This window comes from Prunus mume, linkage group LG1 (genome assembly GCF_029339155.1).
Source record: "Prunus mume cultivar Tortuosa linkage group LG1, ASM2933915v1, whole genome shotgun sequence".
Taxonomy (NCBI): domain Eukaryota; kingdom Viridiplantae; phylum Streptophyta; class Magnoliopsida; order Rosales; family Rosaceae; genus Prunus; species Prunus mume.
Window position 1 is genome coordinate 2,503,240 of NC_142698.1, and position 22,175 is coordinate 2,525,414.

General features: G+C 36.4%; 2 protein-coding genes and 1 pseudogene across 3 annotated transcripts; 1 reads left to right on the forward strand and 2 right to left on the reverse strand.

The window, feature by feature from the left end:
• Nucleotides 1–2,264: 2,264 nt before the first annotated feature.
• On the forward strand, nucleotides 2,265–4,103 carry LOC148920685 (uncharacterized; annotated as a pseudogene). Its single transcript, XR_016123390.1, has 3 exons — nucleotides 2,265–2,545; nucleotides 3,241–3,399; nucleotides 3,542–4,103. The product of XR_016123390.1 is annotated as an uncharacterized LOC148920685 (transcript).
• A 1,246-nt stretch (nucleotides 4,104–5,349) lies between these two features.
• Nucleotides 5,350–7,278, reverse strand: LOC148920686 (uncharacterized). Its single transcript, XM_089044262.1, has 2 exons — nucleotides 6,825–7,278; nucleotides 5,350–6,707 (listed from the first exon to the last, which is right to left on the reverse strand). Exons 1-2 carry the CDS (start codon nucleotides 7,276–7,278, stop codon nucleotides 5,350–5,352), a joined length of 1,812 nt encoding a protein of 603 aa, XP_088900388.1.
• Nucleotides 7,279–12,370: 5,092 nt separating this feature from the next.
• LOC148920687 (uncharacterized) lies at nucleotides 12,371–20,972 on the reverse strand. The gene is made up of 9 exons (XM_089044272.1): nucleotides 20,960–20,972; nucleotides 14,620–15,022; nucleotides 14,398–14,488; nucleotides 14,109–14,254; nucleotides 13,770–14,013; nucleotides 13,554–13,658; nucleotides 13,292–13,474; nucleotides 12,989–13,193; nucleotides 12,371–12,855 (listed from the first exon to the last, which is right to left on the reverse strand). Exons 2-9 carry the CDS (start codon nucleotides 14,994–14,996, stop codon nucleotides 12,371–12,373), a joined length of 1,836 nt encoding a protein of 611 aa, XP_088900398.1. The 5' UTR covers nucleotides 14,997–15,022; nucleotides 20,960–20,972.
• Nucleotides 20,973–22,175: the final 1,203 nt, after the last annotated feature.

The window sequence follows — 22,175 nt, forward strand, 5'->3', positions numbered from 1 at the left end:
TGGGCTTAAAGAATGAATAAAGAAAGAAGTAGAGATAGTGGTCATTATCTCCATTTCTTTTTATCTTTTAGCCAGCTACTTTTGGCTGTCACTCACCAATCAATGACAAATGAACTAATACTTTGGATTTCTTTAAGTCTAATAGTGATAGCTTCTGTCAAATCGCATCAAAGCCTCTTAGCAACTTTTTTGGGTTAACTTATATTTTCAGCAACCCACTCACCAAAACCAATGGCAAGTGGGTCCTTCAAATTAACTGCTGGTCCACTCAACGACCTCCATTCTCTACAAATTGAAGGAGAAATCATCAGCAAAGGACACACAACTCAACCAACAAAAAACCAGACTCAACGTCTATAAACCCAGCTTAAAAGCTTAAACAACCTTCCTTTTTCATTCTTTGAATTTCCCAGTTGACAACTCTTGATGAATTTTCTTTATCTTGCTCTGCCAACTCTTGCTATGATATTTCCTTATACAAGATTGAATAGAGAAATCTTCAATCTCCATTTTAATTTTATGTACCAGGTTTGAAGAGAGAAATCTTCAGGCTGTGTTGTTTATGTACTTCCTTTTTCTTTCAAGTTTTTTGAATAGATAAATATTCCGATAAACTTATGTCATTTCCATTGTTGTTCAATTTCAGCTTATGTCAGTTACCATTTTCGTACTAGATGAATATTGATGTCCTCTTAATTGAGGCATAGAAAAGAACCTTGTACTGGGTCAGTTCCCCACCAAATCCACAATAATTGATTAAAGTCAATATCGGTGCGCATTTTCTAGTCTTATCATTTTCAGTATGTTGGAGTTTTTCACTGCCAACAGTGGCACGCCTTCGCAATCGCAACAAACAAACTCCACGGCCAAACGCCAATGTGAATGGCTGGCTGGTCCTTTTCGGGGTAAACACAAGTAATGCCAGATCATGCTGAAGGGTTGCAATCGTCCAAGCACTTGTTAATACTGGATCAGAATTGTAGTTATCTTGCTTCATATAGACAATGACCTGTGGAAAAGAGTATTTCTGCAAGCTCATCTTCTTCGTACTCAATCTTTTCAGTGTAGCATTGACGAACCACTTGATCCAAACCATAGATAGCATCGATGTCCTCTTCCAAGCATTTTGTAGTGTGGTATTCTTTGGCATCTTCATGAGTATCTTCTGTAGTGTGGATAAGTTACCTGAAACTTCTTTCTCGACTCACTCATTTCACTAAAGCTTCCTCCCCTTTTCGTCTGGTCAACCACTAATCTCAGCTGAGCTTCTTTGCAGGCAATTGAATTAGTATTATTATTACCTTATCTTCAGTTTATGATTATATTTCGGGCTTCTTAGATCTAGGTTCAAAACGATTAACTGTTATTGGGTTTAGTCCACACGTTTTTAGTTTTAGATGTAGATCCTTTGACATTTATTACTTTTTTGTGGTGTCAATTTTACCCTTAGAGGTAAATGAGGAAAATATATTGAAAATTTAAATTTAATCCATTATTTCTTTGTAAATGAATTTCAGAATTTAAATTTTGAATTCTTTTCTTGATAATATTCCTAATATATGGATAAAATATAATTTAATCAATAAAAAGTAAAGACCCACATAATATACCAATTGATTAGACAAGCACCCACATGAAATTATGTACTTGACATCTAGGTAAAATAGTGTTATTATTAGCAACGAAAAAAATTTAGTGACAAATCGTGTTACCTATGAGTTAGGAACATAAATTAGAAGACTACCTATAAGTCAGATAAAAAAATAGACAAATAAAATTGTATGTTACCTACAAAAAATAGCTAATTATAACATAAATAACTATTACCCGATTCAAGTCATAAAGGGGTAACATTGGAACTAAAAATGATTCTTAAAAAAAAAAAAATTACATTAGAAAATATTTTAAAAGGAAAATGTAATCCTATGTGTTACAAAAATCGAAGAACTTTGATCAAAGTCATTAAATCCGAGGATTAAACCTAATTCCTCAATGAAAGTTTAGATCTATGTCAACTTTTCTATTATATTTCCTTCTAGTACATAGCTCAACTCTAAATATATAAATAATAAATCCCCACGTGTTTATTTGAAAGACTGATCTACCCTCAAATTTTATAATAATATCGCTCACTCGGTTGTATAAATCGGTGACATAAAACGCACCGTTTACCTGTACGTATGTGTCCTTTTACTGTGAAATGCAAATGACACGATGAGGCTGTTTTCGCAAAGCTTTCTTCTTTGGTTTCATTTGGGAAGTTGAGCTCTGTGTGAGAGATGGAGGGAATAGTAGAAGGGGAGGGATCGGGTGCGGCAGGTACACGCTGAGACCAACGAGGCTAAGCAACGAGGACATACTGTTCTGTATAGATGTTGGCCCAGAGTCTATGGTGGAGCACAAAGTAGCGATGAGCCCAAATCGGCGACCTTCAACCCGCCTGGACTCGATCAAGCAAGCCATACTTGTCTTCATCAACGCCAAGCTCACCATCAACCCAGAGAACCGATTTGCCTTTGCCAGTCTCGGAAAGTCCGCGTCTTGGGTAGGTTCTCTCTGTTTTTCTCTCTTTATTGCTTGGTTTCTGTTTGGTTTCCGAGAAAATGTGCGATCAAGGGCAGATAAATTTATGCGTCTTATGCGTTTTTGAGGAACTGAACTCCTGGAAACCATGATTATGGCTCTGGATGATAGTTTTGAGGTTTTTTTTTTTTTTTTTTTTTGGGTGATATATAAGCTTTATGGGTGGAGTAAATATCACATTTTCAGGAAATGTAAGCAATTTTATGACATGAATTTGGTTTCTGGATCAATGAAGGAAAATTAGTTTAAATCACTATTTTCAAGTAGCCAAATATACAGAGACTCGCCAGGTCAAAAACGTTGTTTTGCCTTTGATTAAGCATTGGTCACTTTTACTGAATGTGGCTGAAAAATCAATTCCCTTACTAACTGTTAAGGAGATTTCGTATCATAATCAAAGTTACAAAGTGTACTTTCTTAGAATCATCCACATATCTTGATCATTTTTGGTCCTAGACTTTATATTATGGACTGCAGTTGTTCACATCAATTGTTGTAGGGTTGTGTTAAATGCCCCATTAGTAATAAATGTTTATGCAGTGAAACCAAACCTTCTGCAGGTTTTGTTCAAAACAGTCAATTTATTCTTTGTGTCTGTTTGTTTGATTTATGTTTCTGTAATTGCTTTGTAACCTTTTGTTTTTTCGTTTTTTGAAGCTTCGGAAAGATTTTAGCAGTGAAGTCGAGTCTGCTTTTGCTGCATTTCGAGTACTCTCAGCTACTTCATCTTCTAGTAATGCAGATCTTACCAGTCTATTTCGAGTAGCTGCTCATGAAGCTAAAAAATCTCGTGCTCAAAACAGACTTTTAAGGGTGGTAAGCAGTGGTTGGCCTCACCTTTCTTGCTATTACATTGGTTAATTATTATATTCATGCAATTCTGATATTCCATTTTGTCCCTTCTGCGATGTTGAAATTTCTTTTGTTGATAGCTAAAGCCTGACGTGCTTGCCCTTAGATTCTTATTTACTGTAGATCATCTATAAGACCACATCATCAATGGCCTGTGAGCCAGAAACTGTTCACTCTGGATGTAGTTTACCTTCACGACAAGCCTGGACCTGACAACTGCCCTCAAGAGGTCTACAATTCACTTCTGGATGCTGTGGAACATGTTAGCGAATATGAGGGCTACACCTTGGAGACCGGTCAGCTTTTAGCTCGAATTCTCTTCCGTTACATGTGTATGCTGCTATCCCACCCTCAGCAGCGTTGCCCACAAGACCAGCTGGACATACCTAAGCCTCTTGGGAAAAAGTTGCCGGCAGAAGACTCAATGACTACTGATGATAGTATAACTGTATCCGGCAAATCAGAAGTTCAGAACATTAGAAATTAATTTTACTGAGGTCATTTTGCTTCTAATTTGTAAGTCTCATATGTGTGTAGTTTTACTGATGTTGATGTGAACCTCTTGTTGCGTGAGAATGAGTAGCCGATTTGATCTTGATCCTATCTCTGTACAAATTGTGAATCTTTTATCATGGCATTTTGAATGGATTGTTAGTTATGAACCCCAATGTTTATTTTAACCCATCTGTCAAAGGTTTTTAATGACATTCAAGATCACGTTGTAAAATATAGCAAAAGCAAGAAGTTTTTAGTACTAGTTTGTATGAGTATCACCATTAATATGAAGAGGGAAGAAGGCATATGATGGCTGACGGCGCAGCTTGGCATATTAGATGTCAAAAATTTCTGGGACAGATTGTTAAGTATTTATAAACTTTGCCAAAGCTCAAATTCTCCCATAAGCAGCCTCAAATGAGGAAGTTGTAAGTTGAATTTTGGTACATAAATCTACTACGGATGTGGTGGTGGTGGGTGTGGCCGCGACATCGCTTCTTCAAGTGTTGGTGGTAGTGTTAGTTTAGGCTCATGGGTTGCTTTAGGGTTTCGGTTATGTTTGGTATGTGGGCTTTGTTTGGGGTTATGGTTAATTATGGTGATGTGGACTAGTAGTTTTAGTGCGGCTTTTATCCGCTTTAGTTTTATTTTTAATATTTTAGTTTGTTGGCCTCTTGGAATTAGTATTTTAGATATCATGTTGATGTCTTTAATTGTACTTTGAAGTTTATCGAATGAAGTTTATCTTTGGTGAAAAAAACCCCTACTCTAATAAGGGGAGAGAGATTCGAACTTGGGTACAATGAGACAGACTCGCTGCTCTGGCCAACTGGCATAACCGACATCTGCCCATATGGAATTTACTTGATGCTCATGACAAATGTGAGTGACATAAACTAAGAGGCAAAGAGGCAAAAGACTAGAGATCAGCCAATTGCAATAAACATATTTCATATTTGCCTTCCCATTCACAATGCAGAGTCTCCACTTTAGTTATTTAATTACGACTACTTGGTCATTTATTTAGTTAAATGTATCTTACTCATATCCTTACCAAACTTTTTTTTTCTTTTTTTCACACATGTACGTTACTTGTGATCCATTAAGTATTAGTCATATAGTTTATTAGCATATGGAATGGGGCGACATGAGAGTCAAAGACTAGATCAAGTTGCAATAAACATATCCCAAAATACATAAGTCGCGGTTTATATATATATAAGCATCAATTGAGGGATTTCTTAAATAATTTTATTTGATGGACATGCTTGGAGAGCTCACTCTATTGTATTTCAATGATCTGAATATTCTATTTTTTATCTATGACCTCAAAGATTAGGTCTGAGAAAAAAAAAACAAAAACAAAAACAAAAACAAAACAAAACAACAAGAAACTAGAATCCAAAACCATTTAACAACTCAATTGAATGTTTTCATTTTAGTATATACAAGTTTCATTTTGAACACTCTTGAAACTACATCAGGTCTATCTTCTGGTTTGTATCCGGGTTTTTTATCAAACTCTCTTACAATTTCAGGCCACTTGATATTGCAGGTAAAAGTTATAAATAAATCAGGATGTCCATACTGCCTGCAAATTGCCATAGCATCTTGATAATTATTAACCATATATCTAGCACTTCCAGTATAGGAGCTAGGCAATATGACTCTTTGGCCTATGTTATTGGCATCATTATCACCCTTTGAAATTGCATCATAAATGCCTTTATAAACCTCACTTCTCAAATTTTTTTGATTTTTCCTAATGTAATCCAATCGATCTTCTTCAAGTGTTGCATAAGCGTCCACTAAAAATTGTTGGAACAACCTTCCGCCTTTTAATAGTGTGTCCAATTGAGGCGCTCTCTCTTGAATCTGATAAGTTATAAAGGCTCTCATAGGAATTCTTCCTCTTTTAGATTCACGACCTTTATAACCATTGTTCCATTTTAAATCAGGTGTGTACCCATCTTCACCATAAGGAAAAAGAATAGGATATTGTAAAGACATGAATTTCGGATTTAATTTTGTGATGCGTTTTAACCCTCCATCTTTAAACTCTATAACAATATCTCTATTTGAATCAAAAAGCCCTATATCTCCCACAATCAAACCACCAATTTCATCACATGTTGGTTGTTCATATTGTTTATTACCATTTGGCTGCCTACCCAACAATGTGATTTTCAAAGGAGTGAACAAACCTTGTTCAAATTTATCTCTGACTGTTCTAAAAAGTTTAACCAGTTCATTTGATTCATCAAACATTTTAATCAAACCCTGCACAATGTTTTGATCAAGCTTTTCATTCTTTCGGTTACAATTAACTGCGTGAAGGCGATTCATTACCTCATTATGGGTGTCATATATGTAAAGCTGGGCAAATTTTGGACATTCACCCTCAGGAGGCAGCAAAGAGCCCATTAAATGATGAACTTGACCACTAATTTTAAAAATGTAAGGGCTTGATCCATTGTTAATTGACTGATCAACTTTGGCTCCCATTGAAGTAAATGCAAACATAGAATTATATACCCGAATGTTCTCTCTGAACAACACACTTTTTTGGCCTTGATTTGGATCAAGTAAACTTTCTAAAAATAGAGGAGTTGGTTTTGGAATTGGAAGTTTGATCCTTCCTTGTTGGCAACAAAGAGTGAAAAGAGGCTCATTGTTTTTCGATTTTTGTTTAATGGATTCTTTTAACCAAAAAAATGCACCACAATGAATGCACTTATAATTCATCTCTCCCAAATCCACATATCCTTCAATAGTTCCTATAGAAAAAAGAAATGTGGAATGAAGAGAATAGAAGATAGAAACGGAGGTTATCAGCAATAGAACAATACGGTTTGAATTTAGGTGAAAAAATTCAAGTAAAAAAGAGAACCTACTTTGCTTGTTTCTCCGAAAGAAGGCCTGACCGCCACTGATTTGATCAGAATGGGCAAATTCAATCTCATACGCAGTTGTTTGAACTGCGTGGATATTGCCATACAATATATTTTCAACGCATTGTTGTCTTTTGTTCTGGGCTTCTGGAATTTTTTTATGGCTGGTCATAGAATTTTTTTCGTGTTGATGATTATTTTCATTGTTTGTGTGACAAACATTTTGGGTAGGAAATTCTATACCAGCTGAAGTGCTAGCACCAGAGTCTTGTTGTATGGCCAAACCTTGTTGGCTAAATCTAAGGCTCTCAGATAGCACATGAGTTTGACCATTGTTTTTATAATTTGGGCTACAAAATTTTTTCGCTTGATGGCCATGCTTATGATCAGCACAACAAACATTTTCATCAGAGATTTCTGTACCATTTAAAATGGCGAAACTATGAGCTTCGCGCATGATCGAATTTCGTTTGCTATTTCTAGTCCTTTTGTGCATCGTGCACAAAAATTTAAAAACCCAAGCAATAGACTGAAAACAGGAAAGGAAATAAAACATGCATAAATAAACTTTCAAATTATCAATTACACTTAAATTATAATTAAGCAAAGCAAATGCACAGTGATATTGACAGAACCACAAAATAAGAATTTTTAAATGTCATAATATTTGATAATCAATAAGCTACAACCACTATGCATAGTCTTTTAAAAAATGAATGAAATACTAACCTGTAGTCAGAGAAGCTATCAAGCACTTTCAAAAACAGCAACACAAAAGTAGGATTACAACAGCTATCTAAAATACGAAGACAGAAAAACAAAATTAGATCAAATCAACACAGAACAACAAAAAATCTGAATATTGAACAAATTAAAACATGAAAATATGATGATGTGAAGTGAAAACTGGTTTTTTTTCAAATTGCTTAAGAGGAGAAACACATCTTAATTGGTTGAAAAGTAACCGATACCACAAAGAGAAAACTGAATAAACACATCACAACTTGTTTCAAAATCCATATGCATGCAAGGCAATGTAGAGCAATGTTAAATGTTCAGTAAAAAACAAATTTCATAAAACAAAACATCGACCAAACCCTATATAATTAGTTAAGCCAATATGATTAATTCATTTTTGTAAATTAGTTTAATGAGCCAAAGACATTCTAGATTTTGGACAACCTGGTGATCCCTAATTAGAGCATTAGAGCCACATGTGCTACATCTTTGATAGTATTTTGATATGTATGGCCACCTTTTTAACAAAAATTCCATCCTCATTGCTAAAAATTGGTGATCTTTTCCAAGTTTAAAGTTATTTCCACCATGAATTTAAAAAATTATTTTTATTAAAAAAAGTTCTTTCACTAACTGTATTGGAATGGAAATGTTACACTGTGTACTTAAAAACAGTTAGATGCGGCATTTGAAATAAAGAGTATACAATTATTGATTATAATATCATGTTTTTTAATAATGTGTTGTTTAATTTGAATAACTTTGATGCATAATAATGAAGCATCATCTAGCTGATTTGCATGGGTTCCTACTAAAACGTTAATGCATATATTATGTGATCTACAGGGGATGCTTTGATATTAAACTTGTATACCAATAATTCATTATTAAGAAATTAAAATATATATATATATATATATATGGCTTAATGATCAACACAAATGGAGAATTGATGCCATTGGCTAAGACAAAACGGAAAACAATTAATTTCTGCTAATTTATTATAACCAAGAAACTCACCTCTTGCTTAACAGAACCAAAAGCAAGACCCTAACAACTTGATTTGAACCAGGAAAATACCACCTACAAAACATCAAAAGAAGACATGGTTAAGAAAGAAAAAGGAGAAAAAGGATGAGAAAACTGAAAAAAGAAGAAGCGCTTCTTCATATATCTATCTAAAGCGAAAACATCAAATGCATCTAAAGCCAAAACATCAGTTTAAATGTGTGACCATCGCAAAGCAAATTTGGAAAAAAGGCATTAGGCACAAAAGTAGTTTTCATATTTTTGATTGATTGAAAACAAATGCTCAGTTACACTCAAATCATTCATATTGATAAGTTCTTTCGTAAATACTCCATATTGATAAGTTCTTTCGTAAATAAGGATTTTCTTGACATGACTGTTCTTCTCAAATAAGCACTCAAGCTTGGTTGATGGCAGAGGAGTCAGCTAAGAAGATTATAAACAAACAAACAACTCTAATATCTCTAACATAAAATTATCAAATCAATATATAAATACTAATGTCAAGCCTAGTTAAACCGATATACACAGTTAGCACATTCGACTCAAAACTGATAATCAATCAAGCCCACCAAGTCAAGAAATCAAGTGAAATGTTTACTGAGAACCTTAGGGGAAAAACATTCAAAAGGGCCAAAAAAAAAAAAAAGGCAGAGGAAGCATTTTATGCTCCACTTACAGAACTTTTTGGGTGGCAAGATAATGAATTTTCTAAGCTAAATGTAACATAATATTTATCCAATTTCGTGCACTCAACATAGCATCTTATTCCCAATGCATATAAGTTGATTATATATCAATTCCTGAGTTGGCAACAAAACAAAATCACTCAACATAGCATCTCAGGGATTATATACCTCAGGGATTATATGTCAATTTCTAATGTATATAAGTTGATTATATATCAATTCAGGGATTATATATCAACATAGCACTCAACATAGCATCTCATTGCTACATTATTGATTCTACTGGAGGCAATTCTTTTGAACATAAATCAAACACAACAAAACAATAATTGTAAAAATTAAAAATTAACAAACTATCACTATATCAATCGAAGGGAGTATTCTGAGTTCCCTTGATTAATTAGTGGCTCTGTTTTATGTGGGGTTCAAAATAGAAAAATAAGCATAGGAAGCTGGATATTATTTACTTTGGCTTGCTTATGAAGTATACGATTTAGTATGCGGTCCCGGCCATTTTTGAGGTGAGAAAACAAATGGACCAACCAATCATTCTTTAAAAAACCCAACAGGTGATATGTTGATTCTTTTGTCCCTGTTTTCCTTATCTATCAGTTTCTTGATTACTTCAACCACATAATTACATAGCCTCAAAATACAACCAACCAACCAACTTTAAGCAAAAACTTAAATTTCAGGATTCTAACAATGTAACTACAAAAGAATTCTAACATTACAAATCACAAAGCATGAAACTTAAATTGAATCCATACAACCAAAAACCAATATGAAATGCACAGTGAAATCCAAGTACAAAGGAAAACATGATTAGACATTCATGAAACACAGAACTGAAATCAGAGCGCTACCTAAGAAAGAAAGAAAAAAAAGGAAGTGCAGGGTTTCTTGCAAGTCATGTTCATCATGTTCATGCTTTTCAAAATCATAAACTAAAGTGAAACAATATGTGGATGCCATAAAAACAAATGCAATTTAGGTAAGCGAAAACTGAGATGGAGAGAAAAGGAAATTTATTAATTTGTTTTGCTTTGCTAACAATATCCAGAAGACACACAACTAAATTAATAAAATTTCATATGGCAGTTCAACTATTTTGAGCTTAAATATTCAAGGAGAATAAGCACGTAAAATAACAATGGAAAAAAAAAAACTCGAGGAACATGCCACTGATTTGTGACATGAATATAAGAAAGAATCAACATCTTCATAAAGACAGTTAGAAATCCAAAATGGTTGAAACTGCAAAACAAAGATATAGTTCTTTTTCTTCAAAAATCCCAACTTCAGTGGTATAAAAATAAAAAATTTACTGCACCCTTAATCTTCGTATCAGAACAATCAATTGACAGGCATGATTAGAAAAAAGGGAAATGCCAAGCCAACAAAAATTGCAAACACAGCTGTATGAATAAACACATGGCTGGCACATCAGCACTTTGAAAGAGGCTGTTGCATCTTAACTTTTCCCACTCGAATATTCAATCGGTATTTGAAAAGGCAAGTCCCCAATTTTTAGATGATCATTAAATAGATTGAAAAGAATACTTCTAGCCATCAAAATTCTGCATCCTTAACCGAATAATTGACTATAACTTGTCATCCTCACTTATATTACAATATACCAGAAGCAATGTCAGTAATAATTGAACCAACTGTAGTCAATGTTTTCCCTAAGAACAAATCATTAGCAACGCATTCAATGAGTGAAATATGAGACCCTCATAGTGTAGCCAGAACTGGCTGCAGAGAGATTGTGAAATCAAAGCACTTCAGCAGGTAATACAACAAATTTTACAGCTTGCTATACAATTGCAATACTATATCAAGAGAATGTGGTTCCACCCTTTTATAATAAAGGGCTGTATTGCTATACAATTGCAATACTATATCAAGAGAATGTGGTTCCACCCTTTTATAATCAAGGGCTGTATATGCTATAGAAAGCTAGTCTGTCTGAGCTGTATGTGAAAATGACATAACATGATTTTCAGTAATTGATGAGTAATCAAGAACCTTATGCATCTTCAAGGTCAAAGAGAGACTCCAAAAAGGGAATGCAAGATAAGTACAAACAGAAAAAAAAAAAAATTCAGCCACACAGACATCAATTACAGATTGATGAGCAGATATTGATTACTCCAGCTTTTTCCTTAGATCTTCCTCCCTGTAAAAACAAACCAAACTCAATTTCTGATTTCCTTCTCAATTTTCGATATGGAAAATGAATAAACCAACCTAGAAAACCAAAAGAATGTTAAAACCAACCTTTTTTTTCGAAACCTAGAAATCCCTTTGAGCTAAACCCGTGCGATGAGAAGAAGGATGAAGCGCAGCTGGAAAGATGGCTGAACAAACGAAGCAGATGAGATAAGATGAATTAGCAAGGGTAGAGAAATCTGAGAATAAGCTATGCATGCTTACCTTGAAAGTACCCATGTCTGAGAATTAGAGAAAGAGATTGAAAGAGAGAGAGCTGGAGTTCGATATGAAGAAGAAGACCAATGCACACCACTCCTATAAAAATCGAAGCCTCCAGATAATCTCCAACAGTAAACCGACCTCTTCCATCATTGCCCCGAACCAGGCCAACCAACTCGGTTAGAAACGAACTCAAGATCGATAGAACGAAGGCTCCAAGTCGTTACAATCGAAGGAGAGGGGGGGCAAACGGGAAGAGCAGAAACTAATTAATCAAGGGCAAACCGTGATTTCACTGTGCTGATGAGAAAAATGAGTTTGCAAAACAGTAAAAAGAGAGGGCATTTCCGTCATTTCACTGTGCTTAGGAACAGTGTTTAGTTGCATTGCGCTTTAGTATATATATAATTTAGTGTTCGCCTATTTTGTTGGTCAAAACAACATGTCTGTTTTCAATTTTCTTATTTTTTGAAAGGAATTCCTAGACACCACAATGTATCCCTCAAATAAGCCCTCAATAGGAGAGGACTGTATACACAAATGAAGTATAGTGGCATTTTTATGTCACTATGATATACAAATACACATAATATACATATACGGGTCTGCAAAGGCACTGTACATCAACAATAGTGTATAATACTTGTTTGAAGGCAATCACTGATCAAGCGGATCAGTTGTAAGTCCAAAACCAAAAGGAAAGAGGGGATCATAATGTCTATCACCAACATTCATAGGGAGTTGATCTACTGTCTTGAACCAAGTCCTAGGCAGCTTCCCACTGAATCCATAATCACCAAACAAAACATCGCTAATTCCTTGGCCTTCGGTTCCAGGAAGCCATGCAGCCACAAGAGCATCGATCGACGAAAGGTAGGGCTCAATCACAACAGGACGGCCAGAGACAACGATAACAACACACTTGACTACGCCGCACACATTGGTGATAATGCTCGGACCTGGTTCTGGAATTGTCAAATTTAAACTATCTCCCCTTGTCTCTGCGTAAGGGACCTCACCAACAGCAACAACCGCGTAATCGGAGTTGCTTGCCTTGACAAAATTAGGATCAGGATTTATGCTGAAGACAATGTCCGTGGTCTCGTTAACTGCACTAGCAATGGCACCGAGTATAGTGGTTCCTGCAGGTACAATGGACATTAATGGATGCACATCAGGATGTAGAAGTTAATTAAGTATGAGATGGATTTTGATTTAGGTGGGATTAAATTAAGCAAAGAAATTAAGGACAACATATATGAAGCAGATACCAACCAGCAGTGTAGTTGTTGCCACTAACTCCTTGCCAAGTGAGACTCCAGCCTCCACATTGATAGCCCAAGTTGTTGGCATGAGTTCCAGCAACTAGGATCCTGGAGGCCTTTTTTGGGAGTGGGAGGACTGGTGTATCTGAATTTTCTCCATTCTTCAGAAGCACAAGTGACTTCCTCACTGCTTCCCTCGCCAAATCTCTGTGAGCCTGCATTATTTTATGTAATACGGATATTAGTTTTCATGAGTTGATGGTGATCAAATATATATATACGTTACTTATTTTCAGTACACAGAGATTAAAACCTGGCTTCCAAGCTGGTCAACGAAGCTCTGATCAGCCAAGGGCTTCTCAAAAAGACCCATCATGAATTTGACTCTCAGAATTCTCCTAACTGCATCATCAATACGGCTCATGGGGATACGTTTGTTGTTGACGTGGTCGGTCACTATACCAATGAACTCGGTATAGTTGTATGGAACCATGACCTGAACAAGACCAGGAAGCAGTTTCAATACCAACTTTCATATTTACCATCGACCTGTCATACAGAAGATAGCAACTAACCATGTCAATGCCAGCTTGAATACCAGCAAGAACTGAGTTTGGGTAATCCGAATGGAGTGGATAGGAAATTTTGTCAATACCCTGCCAGTCAGAGATGACAAAGCCCTGAAATTTGAACAAAAATAGCATGAGATTTAGTACTGCTAATTTTTATGTCCAAATATCCTTTTAAATTGTTAGAACTATATAGAATTTAATTAGTGTGTCATATTGTACCTTGAACTTAAGGGTATCCTTTAGAAATCTAGTGACGAGCTCGTGGTTAGCGTGCATCTTCTTTCCATTCCAACTGGAGTAGGACACCATGATAGTGGACACACCCTTGATGATAGAATGGTAGTAAGCAGGCATGTGAATGCTCATTAATCCATGCATATCAATCAGAGTGTTGTTTTCATTGATGCCCTTGATGGTGCCTCCGTCTCCCACAAAGTGTTTTGCGCAGGCTACCACCTTATCCCTGTCACAAAGGAAAAGTTGCATGTAAAACGAAAATGGTACCACAACACAGATAAAATGATTTTTGCTGAGCATAATAATATTTTTTCAGCATACTTTCCACCAACATAAGGAACTCCCTTCCTCGAACCAGCTGGAATATCGCCTTGCAGCCCAAGTATGATATCAGTCATCTGTTTTACGATTTCAGGATCCTCGCTATAACTCTCGTAGCACCTTCCCCATCTTGGATCTCTGCAGACCTATTTGTTGTACATTAAGGTGATATAAATTAAGTTTTTATCTATTAATAATAGAAAAAGAAAAGTGGCAACTTGTCAAAACTGTTTTTTTCTTTTCTTTTGGGAAACGTCAAAACTGTTAAATGAATGGACCTGAAGCATACCGCAATGCATGGTGCAAATGCATAGGTAATACCAGTAGCTCTAAGTTCAAGAGCAGTTGCAGCACCAATCTTCTTCACAAGTTCTGAATCCCTGCAAGATGCAAACATCAGATTCAAACATTAGGTTTGTCAAAAACTACTATCTTTAGCTTTCTCAAAAACTGCTATCATTACTTGTCATATTTTTTGTTCTTTTTCTGTATCTTTAAGAGAATCACTTACCTGGTAGCACCAAGTCCAACATTATGTGGGAAAATTGTGGCCTTATAAACATTATTGTGGCCATGAACCGCATCAATGCCATAAATCATAGGGATTCCAAGCCGGCTTGACAGCGAACCATTTTGAAAATCATTGACCATGTTGATCCAATCCTGTGGATTAGCTTTCAGTCGCGGCACACTTCCTCCACCACTCAATAAGCTGCCTATTGAGTAGTCCCTCATGATCTCAGCCGTCACGTTCTGACGGTCTAGCTGTGTCATCTGGCCAATCTTTTCGGCTAGTGTCATTCGGTCCATAAGGTCCTTTATTCGAATATTTATGGGCTTGTTAGGGTCCTTGTATGCCATGTATTCTGCTTCTACTTTTGTGATCATAGCTTCCCAGCAGCATAGGCACAAAAGTCCCACTAAGAGGACTGATGAACTTGTCCTTGGCATCATTGGAATATATATTCAAACCTGTAGGCCAAAAAAGGAAAATTTTTATTTAAGAAAAACAGAAGAAAGAGAATATTAAAAAGAAAAGACATAGTTGAGAATTTCTAGATATTAGAAAATCCAGACACTTCCATTCCATGCAGTCACTGAGATGCATGGAAATATCCATGGAAATCTAAAATATAAGGATGAATGTAAAAATATCCAACAAATCAATATTCATAGGATGCACAGACCTTTTAACACAGAACTTGACTCTGAGCAAAATAAGAATGTCTGCAGACTGGTAATAAGGTGTATATTTATACGAATGTAGGAAGGACCAATACGTATAAATACTCATGCTACGGATTATTTGGATAGAACTTGAGATTTTTGGATAGGAATTAAAACTAAATACTGTTTATATTGTTAGTACAAATTTTTCTTACAGTAGTATATCTTACCAGATTAATGGCTTCAATGATTTTGGTTGAAGAAGATATGTCCAGGTTAGTTTGAACCTACTTTATTTGGAAGTCATGTTGCCGAGAACAATCATTGTGTATATCCTAGAAGCTGACTTTTCTGTTTCAATTTTGACTTGTTCCAAGCAGTGTGTTAATGGAATGATCTAATGAGTTCATGACAAACATTGCCGTGACAAGACTCACTTTAGTCAGAAACAATCACGAATAGACGGAATATCAGAGTCCAAAATTATGTAAGAGCAAACATGAAATTTAAACTTGATGGCTTATGTGGTTGTTTGATATCTTACAAAGTTTTACACTTCACGCCATATGTTAAATTGAAACTTTATTATATTACAATATAAACAAAAATGTCTTTTGATGACACAGTTTTGATTAGGGTTCGTTATCGGGCCAGACCAAGGTTTCAAAGGACTTGACTCTGGTCTGTCCATTGAGCCGAGATGGGCCACCATGGGCCTAAATGGGCCGGGCTCTTTTTAAAAAAAAACTCTTTTAAATCTTTCTGTTATACATTTTTTTGTCAAAAGTGATGGATAAAGAGACTTCTCTTAAACAATAGTACAGATTACTACATAACTTAAGAAAACAAAAATATAATAGCCACACTTTTTTACTAAAAATGAATCTTATGAAAATATGTTACTTCTATCCCAAAATAGGATTGACATCGTAAGAACTAAAGCAATCTGTGCCATTAGAATTAATAGAATCAAAATAAGCTTTCAATTATTTTATTTTTTTTGAACCATTAAACTTGAACTTGACAAAAGAGGGGCACCAAAAGATATTGCTTGTTTGTTATAAAATTTTAGACAACATTGAAAAAATTAACTTAATTTATAACATGTGTAAACAAAATAAGAAGTTTATTAGTTTATCATACATTTTACATTATTTTGATTAAGTATAAAATGAGGTTAAATCTTAAAAAAAATAAGGATATATGTAAGCGAGACTTGGGCACTTACGCTAGGCGGGCCAAGGTTTCAAATCCTAAGCCTAAGCCTTACCCAACCTTAGAGCAGGCTTGACCATCGGGCGAGGCCGGGCTTTAGCCCATCAAACCTCGGGCTACCCACTTTAGCCCGTGAGCCAAATGATGATCCCTAGTTTTAACGTGTCTAAAATATGCGTCAATTAATTTCGTTATCAATGAAACATGATTTTTTATTTTATAAAAATGCGATAGAAAATTTAGTAGATCAAAATGAAAAAAGAGTACAAACTGTAGAGGGAGCCATCCCATTAACAGTATGGTGGACATGGGCAAAAACTTCCCAAGTGACCTGATCCAACCAAAGAGCTAAAATGATATGTAGAGAATCATTCTTGAAAATAACTTTGCTATAACCTCTTTCTACTGTCATAGTTCCCCCGAATCTAGTCCAATTACATCAAGGATAATATCGGCCGCTAACTGGCATGCATCTCTTAAATAGAGTAGGAATACCCAAGTTTCTGGAATTATGAGAGAACAACACAAAAAACTCATTGAGATTTTGGACTTTATTGAACAAACTAGACCAAGACAAAAAAACTAAAACAACACCGACAAAATGAAAAAATAATAACTGTTGGTAATCTTCCTCCGCGACAATGTACCAATGAACATGTATACAATTACCAAACAATAACACCTCCAAGAGCAACCTCGCAAGATGAGGCACATCCAAAGCTATCCCATATTCATGGCAGAGACAATAAATCTCCCAAAGGAAGAACAATATTGGCATGGATCCACCAAAAGCCGGAGAACACCATGGATCCGAAGGGATATGGGGTAAAACACTTATTGTAAATTTTAGACGACTTGAAAAATTGAGATTATAAAGATTCGTCTAAACACAAATTATACTCGCAAGTGCACAAGGTCAATTGTAATTTAGTATGACAAATACGAGGTCATTCCCATGAAGATTGAGTTCAACTTCCAATTATTCTAACCTAATTTACTTCACAAAATACTTTAACTACTCTAATTATATAAACAATAAGAAATTAAACACGTAGCATACTCACGTAAACACAAACGGAGTTTTTGAAAGAATGATTTAATTAACAACGAAATTAAAAGACAAAAGAAGTAGTAAGTCACAAATCACAAACATGAGTGATTCAAATTGATAAAAGCACTAGGACAATGAATTCACCTCTAGTATTCCGATCAAGCCTCTTATTCACCTACCTATTAACTAACCAATTGATGTCGCCACTTAGTTTTCCTTTTTCATGAATTACCTATGGTATTTAGGCTAACTCGTATATTCCTACATGCAATTTGCCCATGGTATTTAGGTCAAATATGATCACATAGAAACTCAATAAGATCAGTGAAAACCTCCAACAAGCATGTAAACCCTAGGAGTATGGTATTTACCCTAGACGAATTACAAATCCTAATCACAAGAAGCAAGCCACAAATTAAGTATGGTATTTACTATAATTTACATCCAATTAAATCAATTAAAAGTCTAGATGGTGATCAAGCATCAAGATAATCAACCAAGTTATTAAGCACAGTGATTAAGAATCCAACATCAAACGGCAATCAATAGATAGGTAAAATAAGAAAATTAGATTATCATACTAGTGCTACATCATGCCCTAGAAAAAGAAAATTAGTTACACATAATCATAGAATTCAGCATAAGCAAAAACATGAGAAAGAAATTATAAAACTTAGCCAATTGCGGTACTCTTCTAGCGTCTCCAATCTCTCCAAGTATTTTCATAACTCCTAAAGGAGTTGTTCCTCATGCTTAAATAAATCACCACACGTCTATTCCTACCTTAGTTGGGCTTTTACAGTAGCCCAAAAATAAAGAAAACCCTATTTAAAACATAAATTCAAAATGGGTAAGTAATTGACTCATCTTCCTACTTTGACTAGGATAACACGTCAGTTACTTTGCACACAAGTTTGAGATCGTTCCTCTTCTAAGAAAATTCAAGAAAAATATGTAAATTGTAGGTCTTTGTCTTATCTTTCTAGCCATATATCGCACTCCTTGAGGAAAAATCAGGAAAGTATTCAAATAATCATTCTTCCATAGTAGCACAATTTTCACGAGATTGCATCTTAGCTTTCATCTCCATCTGGTCTTGTACAAAAGCTCCCCCAAAATGTTGTATTTTCTTTTAAAACCAATTACTTGTTCTGAAAAGCTGAAAATTGAGAAAATAAAGTAGTAAGTGTTTTTTAAATCCAATTATCCTACAAAAACTAAGTATAAAGAGTACATAAATGTGTAAATTTATGGACTTATAAAACCCCCCGAATTTGAAGCTCTCTCTCTCTCTCTCTCTCTCTCTCTCATATATATAATATTTCCAAGATTTTAGTATTGATTTAAGATAAACGCTTCATATTGTAGAACTACAATGGAAAGAGGGCAACAAAATTTCTCCTTGAAAGTTGAAACTGTGTTTACTTGGGGATCTTTCAAATGCTATTGCAGTTCCAAATTGTAGAGATAATGGATGTTATTATAGTGGATTTGAAGTCAATGTCAACTTTCTGCTACCATTGCACAATTACAATGATGTCGGGGTGCCCGCTAATTGCAAAGACATAATAGAGTACAATCACAGTGCTAAAGACTAGGGAGCTTCTTGCTCAATCAAAACGCAAATATGTAATAATAGTTGGGTGTTATTGCATTGTCACTCAAACACTTTGATCATATCAGTCTCGTTCACCTGATTGACGGGAACTATGGAGTTTCTTAGTCAATACTGTTGGACTAAATCCAAAGATGGACAATAGTCTAAACAATAAACAAATTTTTTAATTTTTAATGTCATTTTCTTATATTGCCACCCATTGTATAAATTCCTTCTTATTATTGTTTTTTTTTTCTTGTTATTTATCCATGTATATATTGTTTGAAAATGTTTTGTTTTGTTCTCGAAGTATTAGAGCATTTGAAAGAGAACATTATATATATATATATATATATATACATAGTTTGGCATTTTTGAGCTCAACTTAGTGATGTAAGAACCTTCGAAATGCTCTAGGCCTCGCCAGAACGATTTATCTGCAAAATAAGAACGCCCAGTAAAACCGAGGGCAACGGTGTGGTATCGGCCGAAGACTCTCCGATGCTTAAGTAAGTACGGAGTGAATAGTAATTTGGACAGAGTAATGGCTAAGTATGCCGAAAGTTCCAAGTTACCTTTATTTTGGGACTTGTGCCCTTTTTTTTATAAACCTTGGGAGGTGTACAAGTTGTGTAGATTTTCGACGTGGGATAGTGGATATTCACTGTGGATGGTCCACGTGTCCAAATGCTATTTGTGCTCTGGCATTGGGCTCGGCAATCTCCTTTGCTGGATGTCGCCTTATCGATTACCCCTTTAGTCCATGTGTCGCTTCCCCAATGGTCTGCCAATTGTGGTCTAAACAGGAGTCCCCCAAGTTTTCATTTGAGAGAATCTTCTCAGTTGGGGACTTGATTTTATCTTCGGTATTAACTGCTTCTGAGGTCTCACCTCTGTAAATATGCTTCTTCGCGCATTACTGTTCAGTGACTCTAGTTGGGGCAGGAGGCCTGGGCTTCTTCGTTCAAATTGCGTTCCTAGTTTCTCATGGGTCACTAGTTTTGTGCATGCCGTTCAGTAATTATGTTCTTTCGAGCGGTGTTGGACTGGTTTTTTTCTTGCAATGGTGATAAATGTCGAGAGACGAACAAAGACCTTCCGACCATTCCATTGATACCCTTGTCGCTTGGGCTTCTGTGCGAGGCGTGTGCATTGGGAAGCGAGATCGATTTGAAAAAATGACGCTTAGTCCTCTGTGCTTCATGTGCTGACAATCTCCGCCTCTAATTGGTGCCACGTGTCGGGGCACGCATGCGGAGCAGGGTAATTATGGCGGTGGTTGGTTTTTCGAGGTGTACCGGTCGCTTCTTTTCCCTATAAATAAGGGTGACTCCGTATGGAAGAGTCACTTTATTTGTGAGAGTGATTTGAGAGCATTGTGAAAGATGATTTCCGGCGACCTATCTTCTGCAGTTTAGGCCATTTCCGACGACAATTACACGGCAGAGCGATTGGTGAACTTCCACCATCGTAGAAACAAGGTATTTATGCTTTTCTATTCCTTTTTTCTGATCAAATGCACATATATGGCTTAAACTGGACTATGAACATGTATGAACACGAAGAACATTCGGTAGTCTGGTTGCCATGGGTAGCAATAGCCGTAGTTATCCATCGTTTGATCTCCTTGCATGGCATTTAGTTTCCTTTTTTTTTTTGTAGATGTCCGATAGCGAGTCACCGTATGATAACGAACCCAATGCGTTCGATGGGGAGTCATCGGACGATCAAAGGGATACAGTGCCTCTAGTCAAGACGCCAAAGTTGAGGTCATCCCGAGGGTCAAGGCCATGCCCTCATTCGGGGGGAAGGTTCGCCAATGGATAAAGCAGACTGTTGATGGTGCCGTGCGGCGTGGAGTACGCTAGCACGAGCCAATATTGTGAATTCCTAATTAGGGATACACAGGTGCGAGATCGGCACAGCAGTTATCAATCGGAGATCTCCACTTCTAGCTGAGGGGATGCTACTACCGAGTCTTCTTCTTGGCCCATTGTCACCGTAGCTTTGCAGGGAAACCCTAGGGTACCATTATGCCAGCCCAAGGAGTTTCTGTTCGGTGTAGATTACTTAGAGTTGAACAAGATCACCTTGGCAGGGCTTTCGAAGTACCATGCCTAATACCTCATTCCGGACTTGGTAAAGTGGAGAATACTGAGGCCAACCAACCTTGAGCAACCCCAAGAATGGTGAAGTGGCCCTTCACCGACATATTGAATCTTATGGTTCGCTACTCAAGCATCAGCATACCCATCCAAAGGATTATATCTCACTTAGGCTATGCTCCGCAAGATAACCCCAACTTCAAGGTGACTCATGAGGGTTATCATCGCTGCTCAGATTGCCTGTGCGAGAAGCCGACATACGAAGCTTCTCCTACCTCTATAGTGTCACCCGATCGGCGCGCTGGTCACAGGTTGGGTTCAAGCCAACTATTTGCGGGCTTTAACATGGGCATTTTGTAGGCGGTGCTGACCTCGCAGGTCATGGAGGAATCGGCAAGTGCTTTGTTTGGCATTGGGAATCGCCGACAAGCCCGCCCATTTTCGCATTCCCATAACCTTCCAAATAGCCGGTGGGTAAATAGGGTGTCGTTCGGTAGGCCCTGTTTTTTATTGTTTTCAACCGACGCTAATATCTTTCTTTCATTTGTAAGCAAGTTTGAAGCACTCGATTCCTACTAGGGCTTACATATAGAAGGTTGAACGGGTGAAGAAGAAGGTGCCAACTACCGATCGATTTTATTGAGACTTCCTCTTCACCGCCAACTTAATAAAAGCTCGGCTCATCAACCCATCAGAGAGTAAGTGCATTTCTTTCCTGTTAGCTCATTCGGTAAATTTCATTTGCTCACATAACCTTTTGCTTATGCAGTGACGAATGCCGGAAGATGTTAGAGACTTCCAAGAGGCATCTCTTGATAGGAGCCAAGGCCAAAAGCACAAAGAAGACCCAAAGAGCTCTTCGCCTAGTAGCGGACTTAGAGAACCAAACTGGGAAACGGGTCAAGCAGCTTGACGGGCCGTGAACCAGGGTG

Coding starts and splice junctions, on each gene's coding strand:
- LOC148920686 (XM_089044262.1), bottom strand. CDS start 7,278: ATGCGCGAAGCTCATAGTTTCGCCATTTTAAATGGTACAGAAATCTCT. Junction 6,708..6,824: donor CTTTCGGAGAAACAAGCAAA/GTAGGTTCTCTT, acceptor TTTTTTCTATAG/GAACTATTGAAGGATATGTG.
- LOC148920687 (XM_089044272.1), bottom strand. CDS start 14,996: ATGATCACAAAAGTAGAAGCAGAATACATGGCATACAAGGACCCTAAC. Junction 14,489..14,619: donor GTTGGACTTGGTGCTACCAG/GTAAGTGATTCT, acceptor TGCATCTTGCAG/GGATTCAGAACTTGTGAAGA. Junction 12,856..12,988: donor TGGCAACAACTACACTGCTG/GTTGGTATCTGC, acceptor TTGTACCTGCAG/GAACCACTATACTCGGTGCC.